Source organism: Lepidochelys kempii, chromosome 3, assembly GCF_965140285.1.
Source record: "Lepidochelys kempii isolate rLepKem1 chromosome 3, rLepKem1.hap1, whole genome shotgun sequence".
Taxonomy (NCBI): domain Eukaryota; kingdom Metazoa; phylum Chordata; order Testudines; family Cheloniidae; genus Lepidochelys; species Lepidochelys kempii.
The window spans coordinates 204,207,921-204,233,941 of NC_136382.1; the positions used below are offsets into that span (position 1 = coordinate 204,207,921).

General features: G+C 44.8%; 1 protein-coding gene across 4 annotated transcripts in view; it reads left to right on the forward strand.

Annotated features, from left to right (window-relative positions):
- The first annotated feature begins 4,678 nt into the window (after positions 1-4,678).
- FERMT1 (FERM domain containing kindlin 1) overlaps positions 4,679-26,021 on the forward strand; it is a 39,673-nt gene continuing 18,330 nt past the window's right edge. Inside the window, exons 1-7 of one of the 4 annotated variants that reach the window (XM_073339685.2) lie at positions 4,679-4,766; positions 9,226-9,399; positions 12,836-13,069; positions 17,408-17,554; positions 18,242-18,455; positions 20,281-20,383; positions 21,884-21,991. In XM_073339685.2, coding sequence (XP_073195786.2) covers positions 9,249-9,399; positions 12,836-13,069; positions 17,408-17,554; positions 18,242-18,455; positions 20,281-20,383; positions 21,884-21,991 — 957 coding nt within the window. In that variant the 5' untranslated portion in view covers positions 4,679-4,766; positions 9,226-9,248. Of the gene's footprint in view, positions 4,767-5,739; positions 6,148-7,231; positions 7,384-9,225; positions 9,400-12,835; positions 13,070-17,407; positions 17,555-18,241; positions 18,456-20,280; positions 20,384-21,883; positions 21,992-26,021 lie in introns of those variants that run through there. The other 3 variants (XM_073339684.2, XM_073339681.2, XM_073339683.2) reach the window with 3 other exon arrangements.

The window sequence follows — 26,021 nt, forward strand, 5'->3', positions numbered from 1 at the left end:
TGGGGAAGTCACCTGCCTGCCATTAAAAAGCCAGGGAGTCCCATCACAAAGTCAGGGAGCTGTAACTCAGTGCAAGCAGGGCCGCAATATCGTCAGAACTAAGTTACTAAGGAAGGCCCATGTTGTGTCTCAAACTAACCAGCTGACGCAGCCACTCCTTTCCCACAAAGACAGGATCAGAGGAACCCCTTGTAGGAGGCAGATGATGCCACTGTGGGAAAGGGAAGCATTAAAAGCCACTATAAAAAGATAAATTATTTATCTTTCTCCCATTTCTTCCATCCCTCCAGGCCATCAGGCTATTTGTTTCAGGGACACATTTACAACAATGGGCCTCTGCTCATGCCAGCTAGGATTCCAATACCATTATCTTCACCACAGCAAATACGGGTCATTGCCAGCTGCATGACATGAGCTTATTCCAGACACTGCAGGGGCATACTGACCACATCAGAGTAACCATTGCTCCACTATGCAGCTTGTGGTCTAGCAAGGTGCGTTTCCTCCCACCAATGCCTACTAATTTTTGGAGCACAGCCCACGGATTTCTGCTAACAAGACACAGGATTTAACAAGAGAAGAACATCTCATGCAGTCTCTGCATGGAGCAGTCCCCATTTTGCACATTCCTTTTGCACATTTCTTACAAACCCCATTGCCCAGGTCTCATCAGTCTCTCCCAAAGCTGCTACCATCCAGAGGGCTGGCCAAATAACATGAGCTGTTTCATGAAAAAGTTCAAGGTTTTGCCATTTGGGTTCGTTCCAGCGGGAAATGCTTCTCAGACATTTTATTGAAAAAAAAGGAGAGAGAGAAAAGCCTAACGATTAGGGCAATCACCTGGAATATGAGAGACCCCAGTTCAAATCCCTGCTTTCCCTAATTTGGAGCAGGACCAGGAACCTGGAAGGAGCAGAGCTCCGAGACCTCCATGAATCATTGTGTTCTATCTGGTGGTCGCTAGGCTCGCTCACTCTCTTTCTAGTACCCATTTCCTGGACTGAATTGGGAGGGTCCCTTCAAAACAAAAAATCAGATCCTCTGCATTCCGCAGTTGAGGGAATGGAGAATGTTCTGTGACTCTGGCAGACCAGGTGCCAACTCATGCCACGGCCCTAGGCCTCACTGAACACGGACAAATGCACAGCTAGAAACCAGGCTGGCTCACCCGTGGGTTATAATAGATGTTAAGCTGATAAGAATGTTTAGACTTGATTAAATGCTTGTAGGATGCTCCATGTCCTGGTTTCACTTATAACATCTGCATCCATTGAGTGTTTGCATTGTAAATCTCTGTGATTGTGTAACTCGTCAAACAGGAAAGAAGCATTAACTAGTGTGGAGTGCTGGTCCTGCACACAATAAGGCCCATTGAAGCCAAATGAGCCATTGTGAAACAGAGCATAATGACTTTGTTGATTGCCCCTCCACACGCACACCCATGAAGAGGAGACAGGTGCTGACACTTGTTCCACCAGTTTGAACTATAGGGGAAGGGAATTACTGGACAGATATCATATGAACTCTGGTTCATTCACATGTGTCTGGATGAGATCAACATTCCCAACAGGCTCCAATAAGAACTTGATTTTTGTTTCTGGGCTGCCACTTGTTTTCCATTATGGTCACCTTCCCCTGGGCTGAGACTTTGTAACTGACAGTATTTATCCTCAGCCCAGGCCAAAGACAGACTTCCCTGACACCATGTGTCTGTCCCAAATCTCAGCTCCTGGAGTATCTTGATCATTCAGTGTGTTTACTTCAATTTTCTCTGTTCAGGATCCTGATCAGAAAAATTGCCCAGGAAAAGACAAGTGAATTTTCTTCTTCCCTAAAGCCAGCATTAGTACTCCCCTGATTCTGGAGACAGACCCTGAGAGCACATGACATCAGTACAGCATTTTAATATGACTAAATGTATGTAAACAAAGACTGTGTACCACTTGGGCCAGACCTACATGATGGGGGGCTCTATCCTGGGCAGCAGAGACTGAAAAAGATTTGGGGGTCAGGATGGATAATCAGCTCCCAGGGTGATGCTGTGGCCAAAAGGGCTAATGCATAAACAGGGGAATCCTGGGTAGGAGTAAAGGTTATTTAACCACTGTGTCTGGCACTGGTGCAGCTGCTGCTGAAATACTGCATCCAGTTCTGCTGTCCTTAATTCCAGAAGGGTGTTGATACGTTGGAGAGGGTCAGAGAAGACCCAGGAGACTCATTAAAGAATTATAAAACATGGCTTAGGTGATAAACTCCAAGAGCTCAATTTATTTATCTTAAGAAAGAGAAGGTGAAGGGGTGACATAGACTAATCAAAAGTACCAACATAGGGAACAAATATTTAATAATGGGCTCTTTGCTCTTGCAGAGAAGACAGAACACAATCCAGTGGCTGGTAGTAGAAGCTAGACAAATTCAGTCTAGAAATAAGGTGTACATTTTTAAGTGAGAGGAATTAACCATTGGAACAATTTACTAAAAGTCCTGATTGAATCTTAATGGAAAATCCATCTTTCTGGGGGGAAGGTCTATGGCCTGTATTATACAACAATCAGACTAGATGATCACAATGGTCCCTTCTGGTCTCCAAATCCATGAATCAAGGAAATGGTAATGAGGGAAGCTGGGAAAGAAAACGGCTGCCCTCCGTATGCAAAGCATAAGAATTGTTGAGGATGGTAAATGCTTTGAAGATAAATCTCCTGTAGGAACTTAGTTAGATTTTCAGCTGGGGCCCTGCTCTGCTTACACCCTATTCTCTGTGGCTAGAAGAAGGATGGGAATTGGATTGTAATCCTCTCATCAGAAGTAGATAACTGACTATTTCACTTATGCTGTGGCATTTTCAGGAGTTGCCAAGACGGTGAATAGGACACAGCTGTTCCTGTAATTCTTGCATATCTCCGTAGGTTACCCCTTCTGGACCATGCCCACTGACCTCATTTGATCAAAGCTGTAGGCAACCATTTGCTCCCAGATTGAAAGAGCCAGTCACCAGTCCAGCCAGGGTTGGTGGGAAGCCAGCAGATAGCTCTGAGACAACTGAGGGGCAGCCACTGACCTCGCCTCACCACCCAGCACTTGTTCTAGCTACCGCTTGCAAAGCACTAGTCTCCTGCTTCACTTCAAGGACTGCCTCAGCTTGCCCTGTGCCCTGTATTCTTCCCTTGAGTGTCTGATCTCTAGGACCAAAGCCCCATATAGCTTCATGAAACATTTGTATCCCTGTGTTCTCCAGAGAGAAGCCTGTGGGGCAGGAGGGTTTTACATAGGAGGGACCAGTTTGCTGTACTTTCCACCCATGTTAGTATTGCTTGGGAGGGGGCGGGGAGCATGCAGGGTGTCAGGTGAAAGCACACGGGGGCACTCGGGATGTCTTTTGACAGTTCACGTTTATTTGGCCTGATGCCACTTGAATTTTCACGCCCAAAGGAGGGGGCTGAGGCCAGGCCTACCACAATTTGAGTGCTTGTCAAGGCCCTGTACAGGGAGGAGGCTACTCCTTCAGGTAAAAATCTCCGTAATTTATAAACACAGAGTCCCTGCCCATCAGGGAAAATCCCCACATTTACCTGTAGTAGTGACACCAGGATAAATGGGGACTAGTACACACCGAGGAACCTTCTGGCCTTATAAAATAGAAGGTGGCAGGGCTAGAAAGAAATGATGGGCCAGGAGACCCCTTCCTACTTACTTGTTCTTTCACTTCCGGGCTGCTGTCCTCTTTGTCCCTCCATGGCCTGCTGGCAGGGGAGGAAGGTCACACCAGACATGGCAACTTGCAGCAGAAGCCGGGAACTACCTGCTCATTAGGGTGCGGTGACCCACAGCAGCAGCTGGTGACAACAGTCTGATACTTTCCCAGTCCTTCAGGAGTGGCCGGAAATCCCCATCCTCTGTTACATCTGCCCCGGGAGCGGGAGCAGGGGATTGACAGCTATACTTTGTCCAGGGCTGCCGCTGACATCCTAAACAAAGTTTCCCAACACTGGACTCCGCCAGAATGTCTGGCCTCACGCACTTGTTTGTGGCCCCGTCTTACCCAAACTAATGCACGAGAACCTGAACGTGCGAGGCCTGTCAGTAAGCACCAGGGGGACCGACCTGTATTTTGCCAGAGCCGTGAGAGAGGCGCGTGGGTTGGAGAATCCCGGGGCAAAAAGCTACTCTGGAAAAGTGCAGTTCCCTGCTCTGCTACCGACTCCCCAGGGGACCTTGGGCAAGTCACTTAGCTCCAGAGCCTCAACGCTATTGAGGTGCCTGACGCTGCTGTTGATTCCAGTGAATACCGGAATACCTTTCGGGGCTTTGGCCTTAGCCTCCCCGTGCCTCAGTTTCCCCATCTGTACCGGGGGATACTATAAAGCCTTGGGGGTGCTCAGTTACGATGCCGGAGGGAGGCACAGAAGCACCACGGGCGGATAATTTGTACGGTGCCACAAGCTTGTGCTGTATGAAGCTGGGGAGCGGCCGAGGGCAATGGGTTGTTTGCAGGCGCCGGCGGGCTTGCCCCGACCCGCCCGCGCCCCGCTGCCAGAAGGGGCGGGGGCCCGGCGGGCGCGGGGCCGGGCCGGCTGCGGGAGCCGCGGGCAGAGCGAACGCCGCGCCCTGGCTCCCCGGGGCCCCGCCGCGGCGCAGCGCAGCGCAGCGCAGCGCAGGGCAGGGCAGGGCCGGGCTGGGAGGCGGGCGCCTCCCCCGCGCCGTTCTTAGGCACCAGGTGCTGGCGGAGGGAGCAGCCGCGGGTCGGGGAGCTGCCCTTGGACAAGGCACGTGAGTGTGAGCGCTGGTGGGCGGGGAACGACCCTGAGCAGGGGCCGCCAGACCCCTTCCCCAGTGGGCAGCTTCCCCCCAGCCTCTGCTCTGCTTCCTCTGGCAGGAGTGATTGAAGGAGGGGGTGGTTCTTCCGTAAAGCCCGACGGGTTGCAGGTCTCTGGGCAGCTCCTGCTATGTGGGTGGGAGAGAAGAGGTTGCTCTGTGTGATATCTGTAACCTGGGGGCAAGAGGCAGTTAGTTGTGGGGAGACATATTAATTGTAGGGTGGTTTGTTTTTTAAAGCCTAATGGCCTTAAAAGGTTCTTTGGAAAAGGAGATCTGGATACCTAAGGCCAAATCCTCGGCTTGCACAAATACCTGGTGGAAGTCCCAGGGAGCGTTCTTGATTTCCACCGGGCTTCTAAAGACTTCTGCGTGTAAAAACCCGCTTTAGAACAAACAGCGGTTCCAAGTTCACGCTGAAATGACTGAGGTGGAGGGAGGGGTTGGAGGAGGAATGTGGGGCAACCAGATTTTCTGACTTTAACCGCTGGTAGCCATTAAATCAAGAAATAGTCCTGCCTCCTACACTTCTTCAGTGTCATTCTGGGGTGTCCCATAAGTGTTTGCTGTTGAAGAAATTTGGGCTAGATCCTGCAGTCCTGGAAGCCAGTGGAAGTTTTGGTAGTGGGTTCAGCAAGCTGCGTCCTGAGGGCTTTGTAGGATGTTTTAAAACTTACATTTGAGAGTCTTGATTTCCTAACCCAAATGGCATGGTTTTTAAATAGGTGCTATAAATTTTGGTATCGATTCTTGAATGCCAAGGCCATAGGTTCTTAAGAAATACCTACGGTAAACAGAGTTCTTTTTGTTGATGTTGTTAATATTTTTATTTTTTGCACTGGTGTGATCATTTAAGCTAAGGAAAAAAACACTTTCAACTAGTAGGAAAAGAAGCAAAATTCCCATTGGCTTCAGTTGAAGAAGGGTTGGGCCTCAGGCCAGTTTGTTTACTCTAAAATTAATTAAAGTGTGTAAAGTTTGGAGCAGTAAGGGCCAAGATTTATTATCTGTGCCCTTGTGTGTTTTCTAAAGAAGGTTACTGTAATGTGTTTCCCAGCAATTAAGTGATTTCTATTCTGTTGTTGCTATGACATTATTTAGAACTATTGATTTAATACATTCATAACAGCCCAGAAGGCATCATTATACCTAGTCTGACCTCCTGTAAAATTTCACCCAGTTATGCCTGCATTGAGCCCAGTACTTGTGTGTGACTAAATTATATCTTCCAGAAAGGCATCTAGTCTTGATTTGAAGACGCCAAGAGATGTGGAATCCACCGTTTCTGTTGGTAGCTTGCTCCAGTGGTTAATCACCCTCTGTGTTAAAAATGTATGCCTTATTTCTCATTTGAGTTTGTGTGGTTTTAACTTCCAGCCACTGGTACCCATTATGCCTTTCTCTGCTAGATTATCTATTCGTGTTTGTTTTTATTATCACAGACAAAACCTCTGGCTTGAAAGAGAAATATTGAAGAGAGACTTTAGAGAAATAAATCAAATAAGGCACCTGTCACAGTTACAGAGCTAGCTGCACCTCTCTCCCCTTCCAGGTTTCTCTGAGTGCACTGCTTCATGCCTCTCCAGGGTGAAATCATGGGATTCTCCTACTCTTAGACCAGGCCGGGGGCTGCATCAACCATGCTTTCCCAGCAGGTCCAGCTGGGTTCAGCATCTGTGGTACTTCCCTTTGGGGGTCTGTGAACAGAGTGTCCAGATGGCCACTTTAACCCAAAGCATTGTTTGATTTCGACAGCAATAATAAAGCACAACATAAGGGGGGGAAAGGTTTTTGACACGGATATAGGCCTTCCTGGGGATGGTCTAACTTCTTCATGCCTCCCCAGCAGGTGTCTGTATGTGTCTGAGTCTGACCAGCTTCTCAGCAACAACCATCTCCCTATCTTGAGAGAGAAAATCGTTTGTAGCATTCCTTGTCCTCTCAGTTTGTGGGCTTTGGGTCCCTGCTGTCCAATCGCAGTTTGGTAGGCTCAACAGGAGGTTGGGCCAGTCACCACAGGGCCAGTGGCTCTCCCCCCTGCCTTGTAACAACCCCCATGTGGTTACTGAGGTATCATCTCAAGTCATTCTTTAGCCTTTCTGTTTAACCCAGTGTAGTCATACAGGGAACATCCCAATAACCAGCTCACACACAGCATTCTTAAATTATTACAGAGCAGCCCCTGGCCATCGTAGTGCCCAGCTGTGCTTAGATGGGTGCAGGGGGATCTTTGGGCCCACACGGAGCTCTGTGAAAGCCAGTGGCTCTCAACCCAGATACAAGGTTCCAGCCACATGAATGAAACTTCAGGATTGGGGCCCTAATGTGCCTTTTTAGCTTTAAACACAAACAGAGGTTTCACTGTAACCCAAACTGAAGAGAAGGAGGAAGAGTATTTAGGTGCCAGAGCTGGTGATCCTGTTAGTGATCAGTGACTATAACATCCATGTGGATGACAAATCCTCTGAATGGGGTCCAGGATTTCATGGCTACCGTGACGCTAACCAAGGAGGCTGTTGGTTTAACTCGCAGTGGGTTCCAGTTTGGACCTTGTGTTTTGGGATGGGGGTGAGTAATCCTGAAATCCCTACCCACCTCATTGATTGACCATTGCTTCCCTCAGTTTCCCTCTCCCTCGCAAGAGGGCCTATTTGGATGGTTCACCCTCAGAAACTGATTATACCTGAGTAGAAAGCTGAGGGAGAATGCCGTTCCCCTGACAGACTGTGCTACCTAGTGGAATGTCACGTGAGAGGTTGTGGGATCATTGCCCGTGTTCTCCAGTTTGCTACGCCTAGGGACATAAATGCTTTCTTTGAAGTTCTTTTGCCTGTGTTCTATAGAGGGTGAGACTAGATGAGCTCATCATAGAAGTATAGGCCTCTAAGGGGCCTTGAGAGGTCATGTAGTCCACACACACAACCCATCCTGAATCAGGACTAAAATCGATGAATCATAAGGCTAATTTTCCTCAGCCATTGATAAGGTTGCCCCTAGGCATTCTCTTCTTGGACTTTGGTCTAATAGGTCACCTTGGCTTACAGGTGACCTGTGGCAAATGCAGCAGAAGGGAAATGCTGGCATGCCAGTGCCAGAAATCTTATCCTGAATCTGACCAAATGAGATACAAAGACTTTTTTTAAAAAAAAATCTTACATTGTCGCTGTGAAAGAGGCAAAGAAATGGTTCTTTGCCTCTGTTGCAGGCCTGGCAGGGTCTCTACTAGTGGGCCGTCACCAGTCTGCTGTACTGGACCCAGTCTTTGGATCCCATCTGCTCCCAAGCCCACAGAATCTGAGCAGCGTCCAGATGCTCTCTCTAGTCCTTACCTCTTGGGCACATTCTATCCTACACCCCTCTGTGGGATTGTGGGACCCCATAGTCCAGCTGCCCTAGGTCCCAAAACCAGTTCTGAACCTGCCCCAAATCCTATGCACACTCTCCCCAGAACTCTACCTTCATGGGTGCTCCAGTATATAGTTTAACTCTTCGGAGACACATGGCAGATAACGCAAGGTACTCACTCAGGCTTTGCCAAGAACTTCTTAAACATACATGCACCTTACTCATAGACGGCACAAGAGATTTACAGACCTATGGAAAAAACAATGCACAGTTGAACGCAGTTTCCTCCTTCAGAGTCCTTACCACTCCTGAGAGTCCTTTAGGGTTTGGTCATAGGGGACCAGGTCCATCTTGCCCCCCACATCCCCTTCTGAGTCTCCTCGCTCTGGTGATGGTCTTCCTCCCTTTGCTAGAGAGCCTGTCCTTTGAAAAGCAGGGTCTGACACCTCTTCCTGCTTCTCTTCTCACGTTGGGGGATTTTCCATTCTCCCCCTCCCCCACTCTGAAAGGCAGAGGGTTGCTAAAAGTTAGTGGCTCTACCTGGCACCCCTCTGGAGCTATCTGGGTAAGGCTGTACAGTTTCTGATGGCCCTATTTCAGGTTTTCAGATGTGGTGCATCTCCTACCATAAAAAGGAAGCTATAATCCACACTGAAGGTCACAGTCATAAACAGGGTGCATAAAATCAAATGGAATTCATGAGTTTACATAGACGGAGTGACGAAACTTCACAGCCTCCACCATAGCGTCTGTAAAGTCGTGATCAGCGGGTCTGCTTCAGGGAGTGGGAAGCTTGCTTGAACAGAGCTGTGTCTGCTGTTTCACTGGTTCAAATTCCCCCTGTTCTGAAGAAATATTTCCTGACTTCGTGGCTAAAATCATTCAAATCTAGCGGGAGCAGATTCTGGAGGAAACGTATGCCACACCTCTGCTTAAATTTCTGCTATTTCTCTCTGAGCTGTTGCCCGCATCAGGGCCTTAATTGTCTATGTCTTGATTATTATTTTTGTTGAAATGCACTGTGTTTTGAACATCTGTTGATTTATGATTTCTTCTACTCTGTAGAACTCGCAATAGAGATTGCTGAGATGACTTCCTCAAACGAATATGGATACAATTCTTGGGAGCTCGTTGTCACAGTCGATCACCAGTATGAAGAAGAGCAAAAGGAATTTACACTTCGGGTCTCGGGAGACCTACATATTGGTGGAGTGATGCTCAAATTAGTAGAACAAATCAGTGAGTAGAGAGAGAGAGTTAACTGGCATGCTGTTATTGAAATTACATGTGTGGATTTCCCCCTCCTCCCCTTCCTTGGCTCAATAGACCAGGTAAAGGAAAAGTTCGAGAGGAAACAAAGATGCAGCAAGGTGAAGTAACTTGCCCTCAGTCCCACAGCAGTTCAGTGACAGAGACAAGAATAGAACCCAGATTTCCTGAGTCTCAATCCAGTGTACCAGCCACTGACATAAGCTGCATCCCGAAATAATTATCCCGGGTCCTGATCTTGCAGTTGGATCCACACAGGCCAAGAAGGAGCTTCCAGATACAACTATACCTGAAAAAAATATTGACTATAAATGTCATTGTCTCTAGATTTCACATAATACAGATATTTCCTCCACCACACTCTCCACAAGCATATTCGCTCTCTCCAAATCTCGCAATCTTTGGTTACCTTCTTGCTGACTGCTGAGCAGGGCCTGTCTCTATTAGCCAGGTGTGCATTCAGTGGGCTTTGCATTCCTCAGAGTAGAGCACTGGGCGCAGAAGAGATGTGATCTGGGCACCGCTGTTCATATCTTTGACTTTTGACTTCTCGTCTTGCTTTTGTGACTACCCTATACAACAGCAGTGCTGCCGTCATCTTTGGTCAGCTTGCTCAGTCCATAGCGTGGCCTGTCATGACTAACTTTCTGTACCTCTTTTGTGACTGTGAATTGTAATTCAGGACAGGTTTACACTACAAATTTACAGCAGCGCAGCTGCACCACTCTAGCGCTTCCGGGGAAGATGCCCAAGCTGACAGGAGAGAGCTCTCCCCTCGGTTAATAACTCCACCTCCGCGAGAGGCAGTGGCTATGTTGGTAGGAGAAGCTCTCCCGTCAACAAAGCGCTGTCTATACCGGCGCTTAGGTCAGTATAACTACGTTGTGCAGGGGTGTGGATTATCCACACCCCAGAGTGACATAGTTACATCGAAGTAATTTTGTAGCATAGACCAGGGCTTAGTGTCATCCAAACTGAGAGGCCAGTTCTCAAGGATGCTAAAGAATTCACACACACACACATGCCCTGGCATTTCACCATCAAACATGCTTCTGAGTGGCTTGTTTCTTTTCCAAGATGGTGGTTGTTGTAGAAAAGAGTTCACTGGATTCATTTGTAAGAGCTTAAAGAGTGCCTAAATTCTATTCAGCCTGGAGCTGTTGAAGCTGATGGGGAAACCGGGGTAATTTCACAACTCAAAGGAAAATTTAAAAGGTCACAAAGTCCATTCCCTTAATCCCTTGTACTCCACCCCTTTAACCGAACAGCTGCATGGACTTTTACCTGTGATGTTTAACAAAAAGAAATCTACAGTACCAAGTGAACTAGAGGTCAACAACACACCCCAGATCCTACATGAACTGTGTCTGTTCTCTTTCGACATTACAACTTTCTGGAAACAAATGAATTTGCTTTGTTCGATATATTTTTAATTTTTTGTTTTAAAATGAGAGCTGCTTCTTACTTTAAGGCCAAAAGGATCCAATCGGACTGCCTGTATAACACAGGCCATTAAATTTCATCCAGTTACTCCTGTATTCAACCCACTACATTAGATCTGGTTAAAGCATATCTTCTAGAAAGGCATCCTGTCTTTGTTTGAAGACATCAAGAGATGGAGAATCCACCATTTCTCAGGTTTTCATCAAAAAAGCAAAAACTTTGTTTTCAGGTTTGGCAACTGAAAACCAATTCATTTTTTTTTTAAATGTTTGGTTTTTGAGAACCAAAACCTGAAAAATTTCAGCCAGTTGGGCAAAAATTTTCAGTAAACCTAAAAATTTTCCCCAGAACTAAAAAATGTCAGGTTGCCAGAAATCGAAACATTTCTGTGTTCGGGGTGCTGGGTGAGGCAGTTTGTTAGGTTTTTTTCAATGAAAACTGAGGGGGGGGATTTAAAACTTGACATTTCCCACAGAAAATTCAATTTTGATGAAATAGACATTTTCCATCCAAAGCACTTCAGAGCTGGTCAAAAATTTTCCATCAGTTAATAATTTTACCAAGGAAACTATTCTTCCAGCAGTAGATAAGCACTGTCACAAAGCTGTAGTTTGTCACAAGACCTTGTCTCTTTCGAGCAGCTCCTGCATTTAAAAGATAATCCATCCAACTAAATTTCTGGTTAATTTTCATTAGGTGATGGGTGAAATGATGCTCAGGTTGTTCATTATTTAGAAGCTCTTTGTAAGAAGTGTGTTCTGCAATAATGTAGAGAATTCTGGATTAAAGGAAAATCTGTCAAATCATACAGCTACATATTTGCTCCAGTTATATCTTTTTTTTTTTTATCATTTATCTTATAGTCATTCGTGAAGGTCCAAACCAAGATCAGGGCTCCACTGTGCAAGGTGCTGTACAAACACATAGTGAGAGATGGTCCCTGCCTTGAAGAGATTCTAATCCAAATAGCTAAAATGGGCAAAGGGTGGGAGAAAGCTCAGAAGATGTGGATTCACCTCCTAGCTCTGCTGTAGCCGTCTTGGGCAAGTCACTGCATTTTTCAGTGCCTGAGTCCCCCGTCTTTCCCCTTGTTCCCCTTCACAGGCACCACTGCGATCCACAAACCTCCCGCTCGGCTGCCACCTAACCCTGTAGTGCCTAACCTCACTTGGCATCTCAGGTTTTCCCTTCTGGGCAGGTGCACTGCAACCCTTCTCTGAGTGCCCATCTCCTTCCTGAGCGTGCACACTACTGCCTCGAGATGGGCATCTGAATGCCCGCTTCCTGCTTACGCCCTGGAGTAGTTCACAAACTGGGAAAGAGGTGTTCTGCTCCCAAGTCGCATGCAGGGGCCCAATCCAGTAGGTGGCCTCTGAGCATGCCTCCCAGCTCGGGCCCCTCCGGTGAGTTCACACAAAACAGCTGGGGTGGGACTTTCCTCACAATCTTTAGTGGATTGGGTGCTCACCCCAGGATGTGGGAGACCCCCAGTTCAAGACCCTCCTCCACCTGAGCGGGAGAAAGGATTGGAACAGGGATCTGCCACCTCTCAGGTTTACAAGCCTGTAGAATCATCCTCACTCTTTCTCTGGCCCAATTAATATTTAATTATTAAATTAAAGTGGAACAGCAGCAGCAGGCGAGATTGAGGGAGTCATACACTAGAATAGCCCAATAGTTAGGACACTCACCTGGGAGATGGTAGATCCCTGTTTAATTCCCTTTTCCTCCTCAGGGAACTTGAACCAGGGCCTCTGTCTTACTGGGTGTTCGTACAGTGTGTAGCACACTGGGGCCTTGATCTCAGGGTTTCTAGTTGTTACCGCAGTACAGATATTAATAACATTCTCATTGTTCATCTGATCTGTAGCTCCGTGTTTCAAAACAAGACTTCTGAGTGGATCTGCTTTATAGTTTGTTACTGATCGCATACTTTGCATGCCCTTGTTTGATCTTGCCCTAGATTTATCACGGGACTGGTCAGACTACGCTCTTTGGTGGGAGCAGAAGAAGTGCTGGCTTCTGAAGACCCACTGGACGCTGGATAAGTGTGGGGTGCAGGCGGATGCCAAGCTGCTCTTTACCACGCAGCACAAGATGCTGCGCCTCTGCTTGCCGAACATGAAAACCGTGCGGCTGAAGGTCAGCTTCTCTTCGGTGGTGTTCAAGGCTGTCAGTGACATCTGCAAAACCCTCAGTAAGTGACGCTTCATCTGATTGCAGGTGTATTTCAGGGCTTCCTGTTGGCTTGGTGTCTGCTCCCCCTACTCATGCAAAACTCCTTCCAAGTTCAAAGAGACCCCTCGTATTAGAGGCTGGGAAGAAATTTCCCCCCATTCAGATTGGCAGTGACCTTGGTGGCTTTTTGCCTTCCTCTGTAGCATGGGGTGAGGGTCACAGGCTAAGATCATGTGAGCATATCACTTCCCTGCCACTAACAGGGCCCCAGGCATTGGTGCACTCTGTCCCTCCACGCTGCTACAGCAGAGAACAATAGTTTAGTCTCCCAAGGGCTGTAATCCTAGAATATCAGGGTTGGAAGGGACCTCAGGAGATCCTCTAGTCCAACCCCCTGCTCAAAGCAGGACCAATCCCCAATTTTTGCCCCAGATCCCTAAATGGCCCTGTCAAGGATTGAACTCGCAACCCTGGGTTTAGCAGGCTAATGCTCAAACCACTGAGGTCTCGTTCTGATTGTTGGGCTTGGTGTGGGGGTGGCTGGTGGTGTTGGTGGCCTGTGCTATACAGCAGGTTTGGTGGGCCCTTCTGGCCCTGAACTCTATGACCTCAGTCCCAGACCTTTCCAAAGAGAGCACAGACTTTTACGTTCAGTATCCAGTGCCGGTTGGCTAAGAGGGTGGGTCTCCGCCCTTACAGATCCCTGATCAATAACATTATCAGGAGCTTCTCCTGTGACCAGTGTTCCCTCTAATTTTTGACAGGCCGTGTGCGCAAAAAATTTCTTCTGTGCAAATTTTTGTGCGTGCAGTGTTTCGCCATGTGCTTGGGGTTTAGGGTCTGTATGCGCGTACGCATCTTAGAGGTAATAGTGGTTGCTGATTAGCGAGAGTTCTGAGGGTGGCTTTAGGTGGCTGGAGCCACCAACCCATTTCACGCTGTGCACGGAACAGCTTGAGCCCCGTTCTGCTCTTGCACCGGCCTCACAACAGTGTAGCCCACAGGGTGGGTGGAGTTACTCCCAGATTACAGTAGCATAAATGAGGTGAGAATTGATCAGGCCCATTGTTTTTTATTTATTAAGAAGTGAATTTTAGTGCTTGAGAAACTTGTAGCACTGATCAGACCAGGACATCCATCCTGCTTCCCAGCACAGCCCTGTCAACATACTACAGTGCTGAGCCACAGTAAGCCTGGTATGCCAATGACAGATTTATCCCAAGCTGCGATTTGCAGTGGCTTTGAAATATGCCAAATCTACAGTAACTTTTTAGCTAATAGGATTAAACTGAGACCACATGAATCTCCAAGCTCTTCTCATTTGAGAGCATACCTAGTCCCCATTTTAACCTAGATCTTCAAAGATCAACATGCCTAGCTCCATAAAAAATTTGTCAATCCAAGCCATGTTAACCACAGTGCAATTTTTAGTTCAGTCTTCTAGCATTGGAGTATAAAAGGGGTGGAATGTCTTTATTACACTTAGCAGCTATGATGCAGTGACACCATAATTGCTTAACCAGCATTTGATTGGATTTGAATATTCCTACCCACAAAAATTGCTTATGCGGTTCATGTTTTAATTCAACCTGGAATGTTTTTGCATGAATGAATCAGATGTAAAGTTTCTTTATGAACAATACTCTTATATTCTAGAAAGCAAAGTACGAGGAATGCATCTAACAGCATATGTGCTTAGCACAATATTGCATTCATATCAGTAGCATATAGTCAAGATTGGGCATGCATGTGAAAATGAAATGCTATAAACTGGGAAATGAAATGTGTGTATTTCAGCTATGGTGGGCCTAATTCTGTTCTCACTTAGATTGGCGCAAGCCCCTCCACTGAAGTCAACGTGGTCAAAGGCAGTTGCATGGGTGTTAGTCAGAGGAGAATCTGTACTATGGTCTTCTCAAATGCAATCGACTTTATTACAGGGCTGTTAAGCAATTTAAAAAATTAATCGTGATTAATCGCACAATTTTTTAAAATTACGATTAATCGAATGATCATGCTGTTAAACAATAACAGAAAACCATTTATTTCAATATTTTGGGTGTCTTCTACATTTTCAAATATTTTTCAATTACAATAGAATACAAAGTGTTCACTTTATATTTTTATCAAAAATATTTGCATTGTAAAAACAAAAGAAATAGTATTTTTCAATTCACCTCATACAAGTACTGTAGTGCAATCTCTTCATCATGAAAGTTGAACTTACAAATGTAGAATTATGTACAAAAAATAACTTCATTCAAAAATAAAACAATGTAAAACTTTAGAGCCTAGAAAGTCCACTCGGTCCTACTTGTACAGCCAGTCACTCAGACAAACAAGTTTGTTCACATTTGCAGGAGATAATGGTGCCCACTTCTTGTTTACAATGTCATCTGAAAGTGAGACCGGGCATTCATATGGCATTGTTGTAACCGGCGCCGCAAGATATTTATGTGCCAGATATGCTAAAGATTCTTATGTCCCTTCATGCTTCAACCACCATTCCAGAGGACATGCTTCCACGCTGATGACGGGTTCTGCTTGATAACCATCCAAAGCAGTACAGACCGACACATGTTCATTTTCATCATCTGAGTCAGATGCCACCAACAGAAGGTTGATTTTTCTTTTTGGTGGTTCAGGTTGGGTAGTTTCCGCATTGGAGTGTTGCACTTTTAAGACTTCTGAAAGCATGCTCCACATCTCATCCCTCTCAGATTTTGGAAGGCACTTCAGTTTCTTAAACCTTGGGTTGAGTGCTGTAGCTGTCTTTAGAAATCTCCCATTGGTTCCTTCTTTGCGTTTTGCCAAGTCAGCAGTGAAAATGTTCTTAAATTGAACAACATGTGCTGGGTCGTCAAGTGAGACTGCTATAATATGAAATATATGGCAGAAATCGGGTAAAACAGCAGGAAACATACAATTCTTCCCCAAGGAGTTCAGTCATAAATTTATTTAATGCATAATTTTTTTAACGAGCGTCGTCAGCATGGAAGAATGTCCTCTGGAATGGTGGCCAAAGCATGAAATGCTAAATATTCGTATGCCTCATCTGGCATCTAAATACCTTGCAATGCCAGCTACAAAAGTTCCATGTGAATGCCTGTTCTCACTTTCAGGTGACATTGTAAATAAGAGGCGGACAGCATTATCTCTCATAAATATAAACAAACTTATTTCTCTTAGCGATTGGCCAAACAAGAAGTAGGACTGAGTGGACTTGTAGGCTCTAAAGTTTTGCATTGCTTTGTTTTTGAGTGCAGTTATGTAACAAAAATCTACATTTTTAAGTTGTACTTTCATGATAAAGAGATTGCACTACAGTATTTGTATGAGGTGAATTGAAAGATACTATTTCCCTTATCGTTTTTACAGTGCAAATATTGGTGATCAAAAACAATAATATAAAGTGAGCACTGTACACTGTATTCTGTGTTGTAATTGAAATCAATATATTTGAAAATGTAGAAAAACATCCAAAAATATTTAATACATTTCAATTTGTATTATATTGTTTAACAGTGCGATTAAAACTGCGATTAATCGCGATTAATTTTTTTGAGTTAATCCACGTGAGTTAACTGCGATTAATCAACAGCCATACTTTATTACAAAAAGAGGGCTAAATCCTGGGAAAACCCACACCATACATTTCAAGGCCAGAAGGGACCACTGGGATCATCGTGTTTGACTTCCTGTGTAACACGGGCCATAGAACGCCCCCAAAATAACTCCTAGAGCAGATCTTTTAGAAGAACATCCAGTCTTGATATAAAAACTGTCAGTGATGGAGAATCCACTGCAGCCCTTGGTAAATTTTTCCAATGGTTAATTACACACTCTGTTTAAAAATTTACACCTTATTTCCAGTCTGAATTTGTCTAGCTACAACTTCCAGCCATTGGATCACCTTATACCTTTTTCAACTAGATTGAAGAGCCCACTATTAAATATTTGTTTCACATGTAGGTACTTATAGACAGTAATTAAGTCATCCCTTAACTGTCTCTTTGTTAGACCCAAAAACCTCAATATTTGGGTGGGTGAGATTCTGTGGCCTGCGTTGTGCAGGAGGTCAGACTAGATTATCATAATGATCCCTTCTGATCTTAATATCTATGAATCTATTTAGTTTATCACCGTAAGACTATCACTTCCAAAGTTCTCAGCATCACCACTGCGTCTTTGGTCTTCACTTGGCTTTGCGGCTGAATTGTGGGTGCTTCTGTGGAGATGTGTTGTAGGATACAGCCCTGAATACGGAGGAGTCCCAAGTGATGTTGCCATGTTTTGTTTTTATTGGCCATTATCTTGTAAGATTCCATAGCCTTAACTTCAGCACTTATCGTTGTAGATATTAGACGATCAGAAGAACTCTCTCTGTTGAAACAATCGGAAGATACTTTGAAAAAGAAAAAGAAAAAAGACAAGAATAACAAAGAACCAGTCATAGAAGACATTTTAAACCTGTACAACTCTCCAGTGATTTCAGGATCACCAGGTAACAAAAACTCAGATGGACTTTATTCCGCTGTTTGGTTTCTTTTTAAGAGAAATATTTTAAGCCCAAGGAGGGGGAAACAGTTCTTCATGTTGTGCAATTAAAACAGGAGGAGGTGCAGAGGTTTGCAGGGAAGCAGAAGTTAAAGGGATGCTGTTGACATGAAATCTAGCCAGATTTTTAAAAATTATTTGAAAGTAGTTTCAGGTCCTATCCTAGCCTTTGAGTCTCCATTGTGGCTTTACAATCACATTTTCCTATTTTTTTTTAAATGGTTTTTCTGTCCCGGTGCTCATGAAAGACCCACACAGACAAAAAGGGTAACTGATTAAGGCCCCAGCCCTGCAGACAGTATATACTGCTGCTTCCTTGGCAGCACGAGACCAGCCTTGGAATGGTCAGTCCGTTCTGACAGCCTGCAAGGGAGAGAATGGAACTGCTGACTTTTTAACATTTTATATCTCCGCCAAATCTGAGTGGAGTTTCATGGGACAACGAAAAGGTGCTTCTCTACCCAGCGGGCATTTCCCCAGGCAAATATCTAAGGCCTGCTTCGAACAATGGAGGTGTGAGAGCTTCTCAAAGAAAAGGTTTAGAATCCTGTAGAACATAAAGCGTTAAGCAACTTAAAGAGAGCGGCCACTACCAACTCCCTTATAATAATACATTATTGTTTTTAACTTGCAGCAAGTCCTGGTTTGTATAGTAAAACTATGACTCCCATTTATGATCCTGTCAATGGAACACCAGTCTCTTCTACTATTACTTGGTTCAGTGACAGCCCTCTGACCGCACCGAACTGCAACATCCTTGCCTTCAGCCATCCCAACTGTTCTCCAGAAACACTGGCTGAAATGTACCAGCCTCGGACCTTAGCTGACAAAGCCAAACTTAATGCAGGGTAAGGATGCTTCTCTTTGGCATGTAAGCTCGCTTAGCCGAATTGGCACCAATCAAGGCCTTTTAAGAAATGAAACACAGAATTTGAAAACATAACTCTTGCATTTAGCTGCGTGGTTTCTTAAAAAGGGTCCTTTGATCTAGTTCTTGTCTCATAAATGCTTCGTTGACTCTTTTTTTGCCTTTATGCCACATTTTTTTGGGGGGTGGGATTTTGTTTTAAGTGATCAGCAACATAAATAAAAATTTAGTCCAGACTCTTTTTATGTTATCGGACCACTGCAAAGCCACTGAAATGAGTAAGATCGCATTGGTGTAACTGAAAGGAGAATTTGGCCCTCTGTTAATCGTGGCTCCTCCTTAAATAAAGCGCTGAGGGCATGTGTGATGGCCACCTTCTTCATTGACACAGCAGGGATTGAACTGGGGACCTCCAAAGCTAAAAGCATGAGCTGCTACAGCTTGAGCTAAAGAGCCAAACTCAAGAGCTTGGACTTTGAAAAATTTCCATCAAAAGTGTTTTTCTGTTAAATCAGCCCTACTGTAGACTTCTGTTTTCAGTTCTGGAGGACCCAGTTTCAATCCCTAGTGTGTTGACCAAGATGGCAGTTGCCGTATAAGTGGAAGCTATAACAGACCCACGTCCTCTGTAGATCATGTGTCGATCATGCTCCTCTGTGTGCATGCCTAGACTTCAGCCATAACTGAAGACCTGGCAGAGGAATCCCTGAGCCTGCTAGTGTTTTCCACAAAGGAAAACTGCATTTTTTTTTAGCTTTCTGTCACTTAAGGCTCCACCCCTCCCCTTGATCAGTGCAAATCAGTAATTCCTCCCAGGAATGCACCTTGACTAAACAGTGGACTACTGCATGCTCCCTCTGCTGGCTCTTCAGCACCAACAAAGACCACTCCTAGGTCTTTACTGACATATGATGATCTTGGTGCGTGCTTTGGCATGAGATGTCCAGCAAGGGCTCTTGTTAGATGGGGGCTATCAGGATTTGTAATCCCACAAGCTGACCTAGTGCACGCCGACAGAGGTCCTGTCTTTTAGCCTTTACTTTGTCATTTAGACATCTAGGGAGCTGGTCAGCAAAGCACTTAGAAGTCAATGGGGCTACTCATGTGCTTAAAGTTAACAAGCTATTGCATGGTGCTGTCTGTATCGTATGGCATAAAGACACTAGATTTTCTTAGCATTCATTTCAAGAACAGTAACGGCTCACTTTTTATGTATTTCAATGTTGGAACGTGTGTTCAGATTTTCAAACTTTGCAGGATTCAATAGGGGATTAGACATTTATATGGATGACCAGAGTAGCTGGAGTTATAATAGCAGGCGCTAAAATAATAGGTGAGAGGTTTGGAAGGGACAGAAATCTTCATACTTCAAGGCTTAAACAACATCTCGCTAATGGGGGTCAGGAGGAAACTTCTCTTGGGGGCAGGTTACCCCATAACTGCCTACTGCAGGGTTTTTTACACTACCTTCTGAAGCAACTGGTCCTAGCTACTGTTGGAAAAGAGCATAGTGGATTGGGTGGATGTGGGGTCTGACCCCTTTGAGCAGGGGGTTGGACTAGATGACCTCCTGAGGTCCCTTCCAACCCTGATATTCTAGGATTCTGTGACCCAGCCTGGTAGTTCTTGTGTACCTTTGTTTCAGTACTTTAGACACCTATGCAAAAATGCAGCATGCTTGAGTTATGTGAATTTGCCTGTGCTTGTAGGAGCCAAAACTATTCGTTCATTAGAGTTACTCTGTAGCTTTGTATCTGACATTGTTTTCCGGGCACAATTGACTTCGTCTTTCATTTTTTCTCCAGCTGGCTGGATTCATCACGATCGCTTATGGAACAAGGCGTCCAGGAGGACGATCAGCTTCTCTTACGCTTTAAGTACTACGCTTTCTTTGATCTGAATCCAAAAGTAAGAGTCTCTTAACTCTTGGTTTCTGTTGTTTCTCTTTGTTTGGCCAGCTTTCGTGTTTAGGAGCTGCAGCACAAGTCTCTTGCGTTTTAGCTAGGAATCGCAATAAAGAGTTGCTTGGAAGTCTCCTCATATTCAGTGAATTCTGCTCCTTGCGGATCTTTCAGCTAAGAGTTTGCCCTCTTCGCTGAGTATTTGATACCCAAGTGACTGTTCACGCATCATGGTCCCCTCCGGTATCAAAAGGCCTGATACTGCTCCTGCTCCATTGAAATCAGTGGAACGGCTCCCATTGGCTTCACTGGCAGTTGGGTTGGGTCCAAAGAGGCCAGAAAAATGGGAGAGAGGTCAGAGCTGTGTCCCCAGGATTGTCCACCTCCAGGTACATTCCTGTTATCTGTTGGGGTTGTCGCTGGGGGTCCTGTTTCTGCCTCTCTTCCTGACTGCATGGCAGAGGGGCTCTGCATCCCAGTGGGCTGTTCATCTCTGTGCCCCCTTTCCAGATCTCTAGAGCTGAGACCTGCCCCCCAGCCTCCCTCCACGGAGTCACTAAAGATTCCAACCCGTAAGCAGCAACCCATCAAGGACACTGAACTCCGCCAGGATGCATGGAGTGCTCTGTGAGCAGGGAGTGTAGCCCTAACCGGGCTCCAGGCCCTTGAGATGACAGGGCCAAGATATAGCCCTAAGATTTTCTTAACTATAAGGGCCTAGTCCAAAGACCACCAGAAGAAGTGGTCAGGCTTTCAAAAGTGCTTGTTTATTTCCTGCATTTCTCTCAACATGGGCAACAAGAATAATCAGGGTAACATTTGCAAAAGCACTTAGCCTAATTCTCATTTTCAAAAGTCACTTTGGGTCAGACTTTTAAAGATATGTAGGTGCCGAATGCCCACTGAAATTCCACTGGGAACCTCAGTCTCCTTGCCTTTTAATGGGACTTGGACTCTCAAGTGCTTAAGTCGCTTTTGAAACTGGGACTTAAGCTCCTAAAGTTCCTTGAGTACTTTAAGTTTAGCTCTTAGTTCTTTGCATTTGCACTGATAGTGACTTGAAGTGAGCTGTAGCTCATGAAAGCTTATGCTCAAATAAATTGGTTAGTCTCTAAGGTGCCACAAGTCCTCCTTTTCTTTTTACAAAGATTACAGTAAGTTGAGTGCTGTTTTTGTTTTGGTGTTAAAAACATCAATTAATTATGGCCAGATCCTTAGATGGTGTAAGTCAGGAAAATTCCATTGTAAATTGTAGCTGTACCCGCTTATACCAGCTAAAAATCTTGCCTTGTGGGGGTGTGAATTAATTGTTTCCTTTCAGGCATTTTAGATAAATAACAATGTGCTTTCTAGTCTGATTAAAACATTCTGGGTGAAATCCTGGCCCCACTGAAGTCAATGGGAAGTTTGCCATTGACGTCAATGGGGCTAGAATGTCATCCACTGTCTCCTCTAGTCAAGGAGTTCCTACATGAACTAATGCAGCATTTTATCTCTCTGCCTCCAGTATGATGCGGTGCGAATAAACCAGCTATATGAACAAGCCCGGTGGGCCATCCTATTAGAAGAAATTGACTGCACAGAGGAAGAAATGTTGATCTTTGCTGCATTACAGGCATGTACTTGATCCTAGTTGAAAAACCGGTTTTCTCAAGAGGGGTGGACACAAGCTAGGGCAGGAACGTAATGGAAAGAGCACAAGCTAATTCCTCAACTTGAGCAGTTGTTTGCAGTTGTGCTTAGAGTTCATCCAGAGATTGATTGTTGGATTCTGTGAAGTGTTTCATGCTCTGATTAAAACAATGTCCATTATTTACATGCAACACATATGCCTTATGTAACCATTTATTAACCGTTTCTAAAGCAACTATAACCATATTAAATGAGAGCTATTTCTTTTCCATTTCAGAAAGCATTTCTTCTTCAGTATTAACTGCCTACCGGGTAGCCTTTTAATAATGGCTTCGTTTGGGAAAAGAGTTGCTTTATTTACTACCGTTCAAAATCCCTCTTTGCTCTCTGAGGGTTTCTACAATGCAGTTACATTTTGACAATATAAAAATCTGAAAACGTGGGGACAGTGTCAAGTAAATTTGAGTTTAACTTGACAATGAATAGCGTTGTGGTCATACGACACTACAGGGTTCTGGCCCATGACTGGGACTACTACAACACAAATAATAGTTGATGATAAAATCCCTTTATTTTAAAATGGAGTTTCCATGGAATTCAAAGTTTGCCACCTCCGAGTGCCACAGAATCCTGCAGTCTGCAGCTGCAGAATTTAGATCCAGTTTGCCCCCAGAGTATGGATTGAAGCCTGGAGTTATGGATTTGTAGCTTACAAAGCCAGAAGGGACCGCTGTGATCATCTGATCTGACCTCCTGTATAACACAGGTGTCACAGGGAGAAACAGCTTCTTTCTGGCCGCATCTGTGGATTAGCTCTGCCCGTCCAACATCCCTCCAGCGTTTGCTCACTGCATCACTCTCCTTGTCTTGCTCCTTTGGGACTCAACTGCTCCCACTTTGTGGCTTGCCCCTCTAGCCAGGTCACTCTAGTCCTCCCTTTCCGGGGTATCAAAGTCTCTCAGGACCCAGTGTCCCAGGCAGTCCTTCCTCTGACCGCTCCTTAATGGTGCCACTGCTCAGTGGCTGGTAGGGGAACCTAGGCCTGCTCTCTACATGGGTTCCAGCCTAAAGACCCTACAACAAGCAGCCAAGGTCTGCACATTACCGAACCTCACTGCTGTATCCCTGGGCTACTTCCTACCTTACTGTCTCTCACCTTGAGAGTGACTGCAGTCCCCCGCTTTTTCTTTTCTTTTTCTCCTTGTTATGGTATAACTCCTCAATACTTAGCGGTTTTTAGCCTCTTGCTCTGTCCGATGTCCTTCAGGGAATGTAACAGTGCCTCTTTAATAATACCCCATTTCCCAGTTCTTTTACTAAATCACATAATGTAATTATTTTTCCTTAATATGTTTGAATTCCTCAAAAAGTCTTTCCCTTTCTTTGTTAAAGCCCTGACATACCCATCAAAGATGATGGATTGTTTCTTCCACCTTCAGGTAAATATAGTCCATCTCTTGACTTTTTATTTAAAAAAGATTTCTGTTTAAGCCACAATGGTCAGATTGTACTCTTAATAAAAGCACTTCCATAGTCCAATCCAGGCCCTGTATTATGATATATGTCAGAACTCTAGGGCACCATTCAAAAAATCTTCTGCCTCCTTTTTCATTAATCCAATTTTTTTGCCATTTGTCTTTTACATTTCTCTGTACCAGGTTTCCCCAAGTGTATTTCTATGTCAATCCTTCCATTTCTTACAGCATTTTTAGCTGCTTTGTCCGCCATTTCGTTCTGTGTTAACACAATATGTACTGGGGTCCAAGCTAATGCTACACGTATCCCCATCTGTACTGACTCTGTTATTAGAAATATAACTTAATTGATTAAATCACTTCTACGTACTGAGATGCCCTTTTTTATTGTCATAAAGCGTGAGATTGAATCAGAAAAAAATTACCACTGCTGCTGGGCATACATCCCAGATCTAATTTATTGCTACTCGTTCAGCTGTTGTGACAGCAGTGGCAGATTATTGCACGGGGTCCGTGCCCAGAGGCTCTGGCCAATTTGGGGCTACTGGAAAAATCTCTCTTTCCGCCCCCCACGGCCATGAGGCTGGAGGAGCTCTCCCCGTTGCAGCACAGAGTTTCTCCAGTCTTGGGGCCGCAGTGGGGGAGGTGGAAGGGGGAGAATGGGTTGGGGCCATGGGTGGAATGGGGTGAGGCCTCGGGAGGGGTGAAATGGGGTGGAGCCATGGGTAGAACAGGAGTGGGGCTGCAGCAGAAGGGGTGGGGCAGGCCACAGTTCCAGTGCCGGGGCCCCCCTGCTTGCTCCAACCCAGGGCCCCAGGAGACCTTTAATCCACCTCTGCGTGACAGCCAAATAGTCAGATATTCTTTTAGATGTACTGATGCCCAATTTTGGTATATAATATACCGTCACTACTCTTCCCATTTTGGGTTTGTTTTGGTTTTTTTGTTTGTTTGTTTTTAACCTATCTGCATATATTTAACAAAACCGACTCCACTTTTCATCTATATACTGGTATACTGCATTTTTAAACACCTACTGCCTCTCTTTTACCCTTAAGTTTATAAAGTAAATATATATCCATGTTTGGACATGTGACTTTCCGTCCATAACTCATTTTCCCATGACTGAAAGTTTTGATTTCATTCGGCTTTTCCTGGTCTTTCAATTCCTGCCTCCACACTTCATCTCGAACGGCACGTGGCTGTCTAACATGGTAGGCTATAGTTTGCCTATCAAATTCCCAACAATGCTCATAAATTTGTTTAGCACTTTCATCGTTGCAGTTCCCATTAACGTTGGCCCAGAAAGTTAGGTCCAGTAGTTTCATTCACAGCGTAACTGGCATTTCACTTGCAGCTCTCTGTGCACACAGAGGTGGTGTTATAAATGCACCACACACCATTTGTAGTGTCTGGGCTTGCATTAAATCTAATTTTTTAAGATCTGATTTTAGTGCTGCCCCAAAAGCTTGGCAGCCATAGTCCATAACTGGTGTGATTAAGGCTCTGTATGCCATCAGCAGTGTTTTCTTATCCACCCCCAGTTAGTCTCAGCAAGCCTTGTAAAGACTAGTCTCTAAGGTGCCACAAGTCCTCCTTTTCTTTTTACGGATACAGACTAACACGGCTGCTACTCTGAAGCCTTGTAAACAGATTAATCCTTCCTGTACATTTATCTTTAACATAGTTTATATGATCTTTCCAAAGTAATTTAGTATCAAATATTACCCCTCAGAATTTGAACCTTTTAACTACATGTGTTCTCCATACAGATACTGTTTACATTCCTTTTTCTAAAAAACAATCCTTTGGCTTTAGCAATGGAGAACTTGAAATCCCATGCATTTCCCCAGCCGGAGGTCTCCCAACACTTTGAGTCTCTCTTCTGCCACCTCAATATTCCTGCTCCTAACCCACAGAGCAGGGTGAATAGAATGACACCTACCCCAGCACTTAGGTTGATAAAAATGGTACACCGCAGGGAAGTGTTAATATTCTATATATTCGACATAACTTCCCAACTCTGACCTGTATGGTCCTTCTACTCAAAAATAAAGACCCCTGTATCTCCTACTACTTTGCATTACAGTTTCTAATTATGCAGTGTGCTCAGTGGTGCATCTTCCTTTCGTAAAATGCTCTGCACCATCTCTGTAATGCCATTGTGTTCCAAATAGGCATCCAATCTTCCATTCGCTCCATAATTTTACCCAGACAGGATATGAGAGCTCCTGCCAACGTGGCTACTGCCTTTCGCGGAGGCAGGAATTATTAAGCCAATGGGAGAGCTCTCTTTCGTCGGCTTAGAGCATCTTCACCAGAAGTGCTACAATGACACAGCTGTAAATGATGTCATGTAGACATAGCCTTAGTCTGAATTCCATTCATTCTTCTAATTTGCCTGTATATTTCTGATGTTTTGGGATCTTAGTTTATCCACCCACAGTACTTACTCCAACCCTTTCTTTGATTTTTGTTTTTTATAATTCTTTGTGCTATTGCCTTACTACTTTTATACTTCATTAGATCTTCATTATT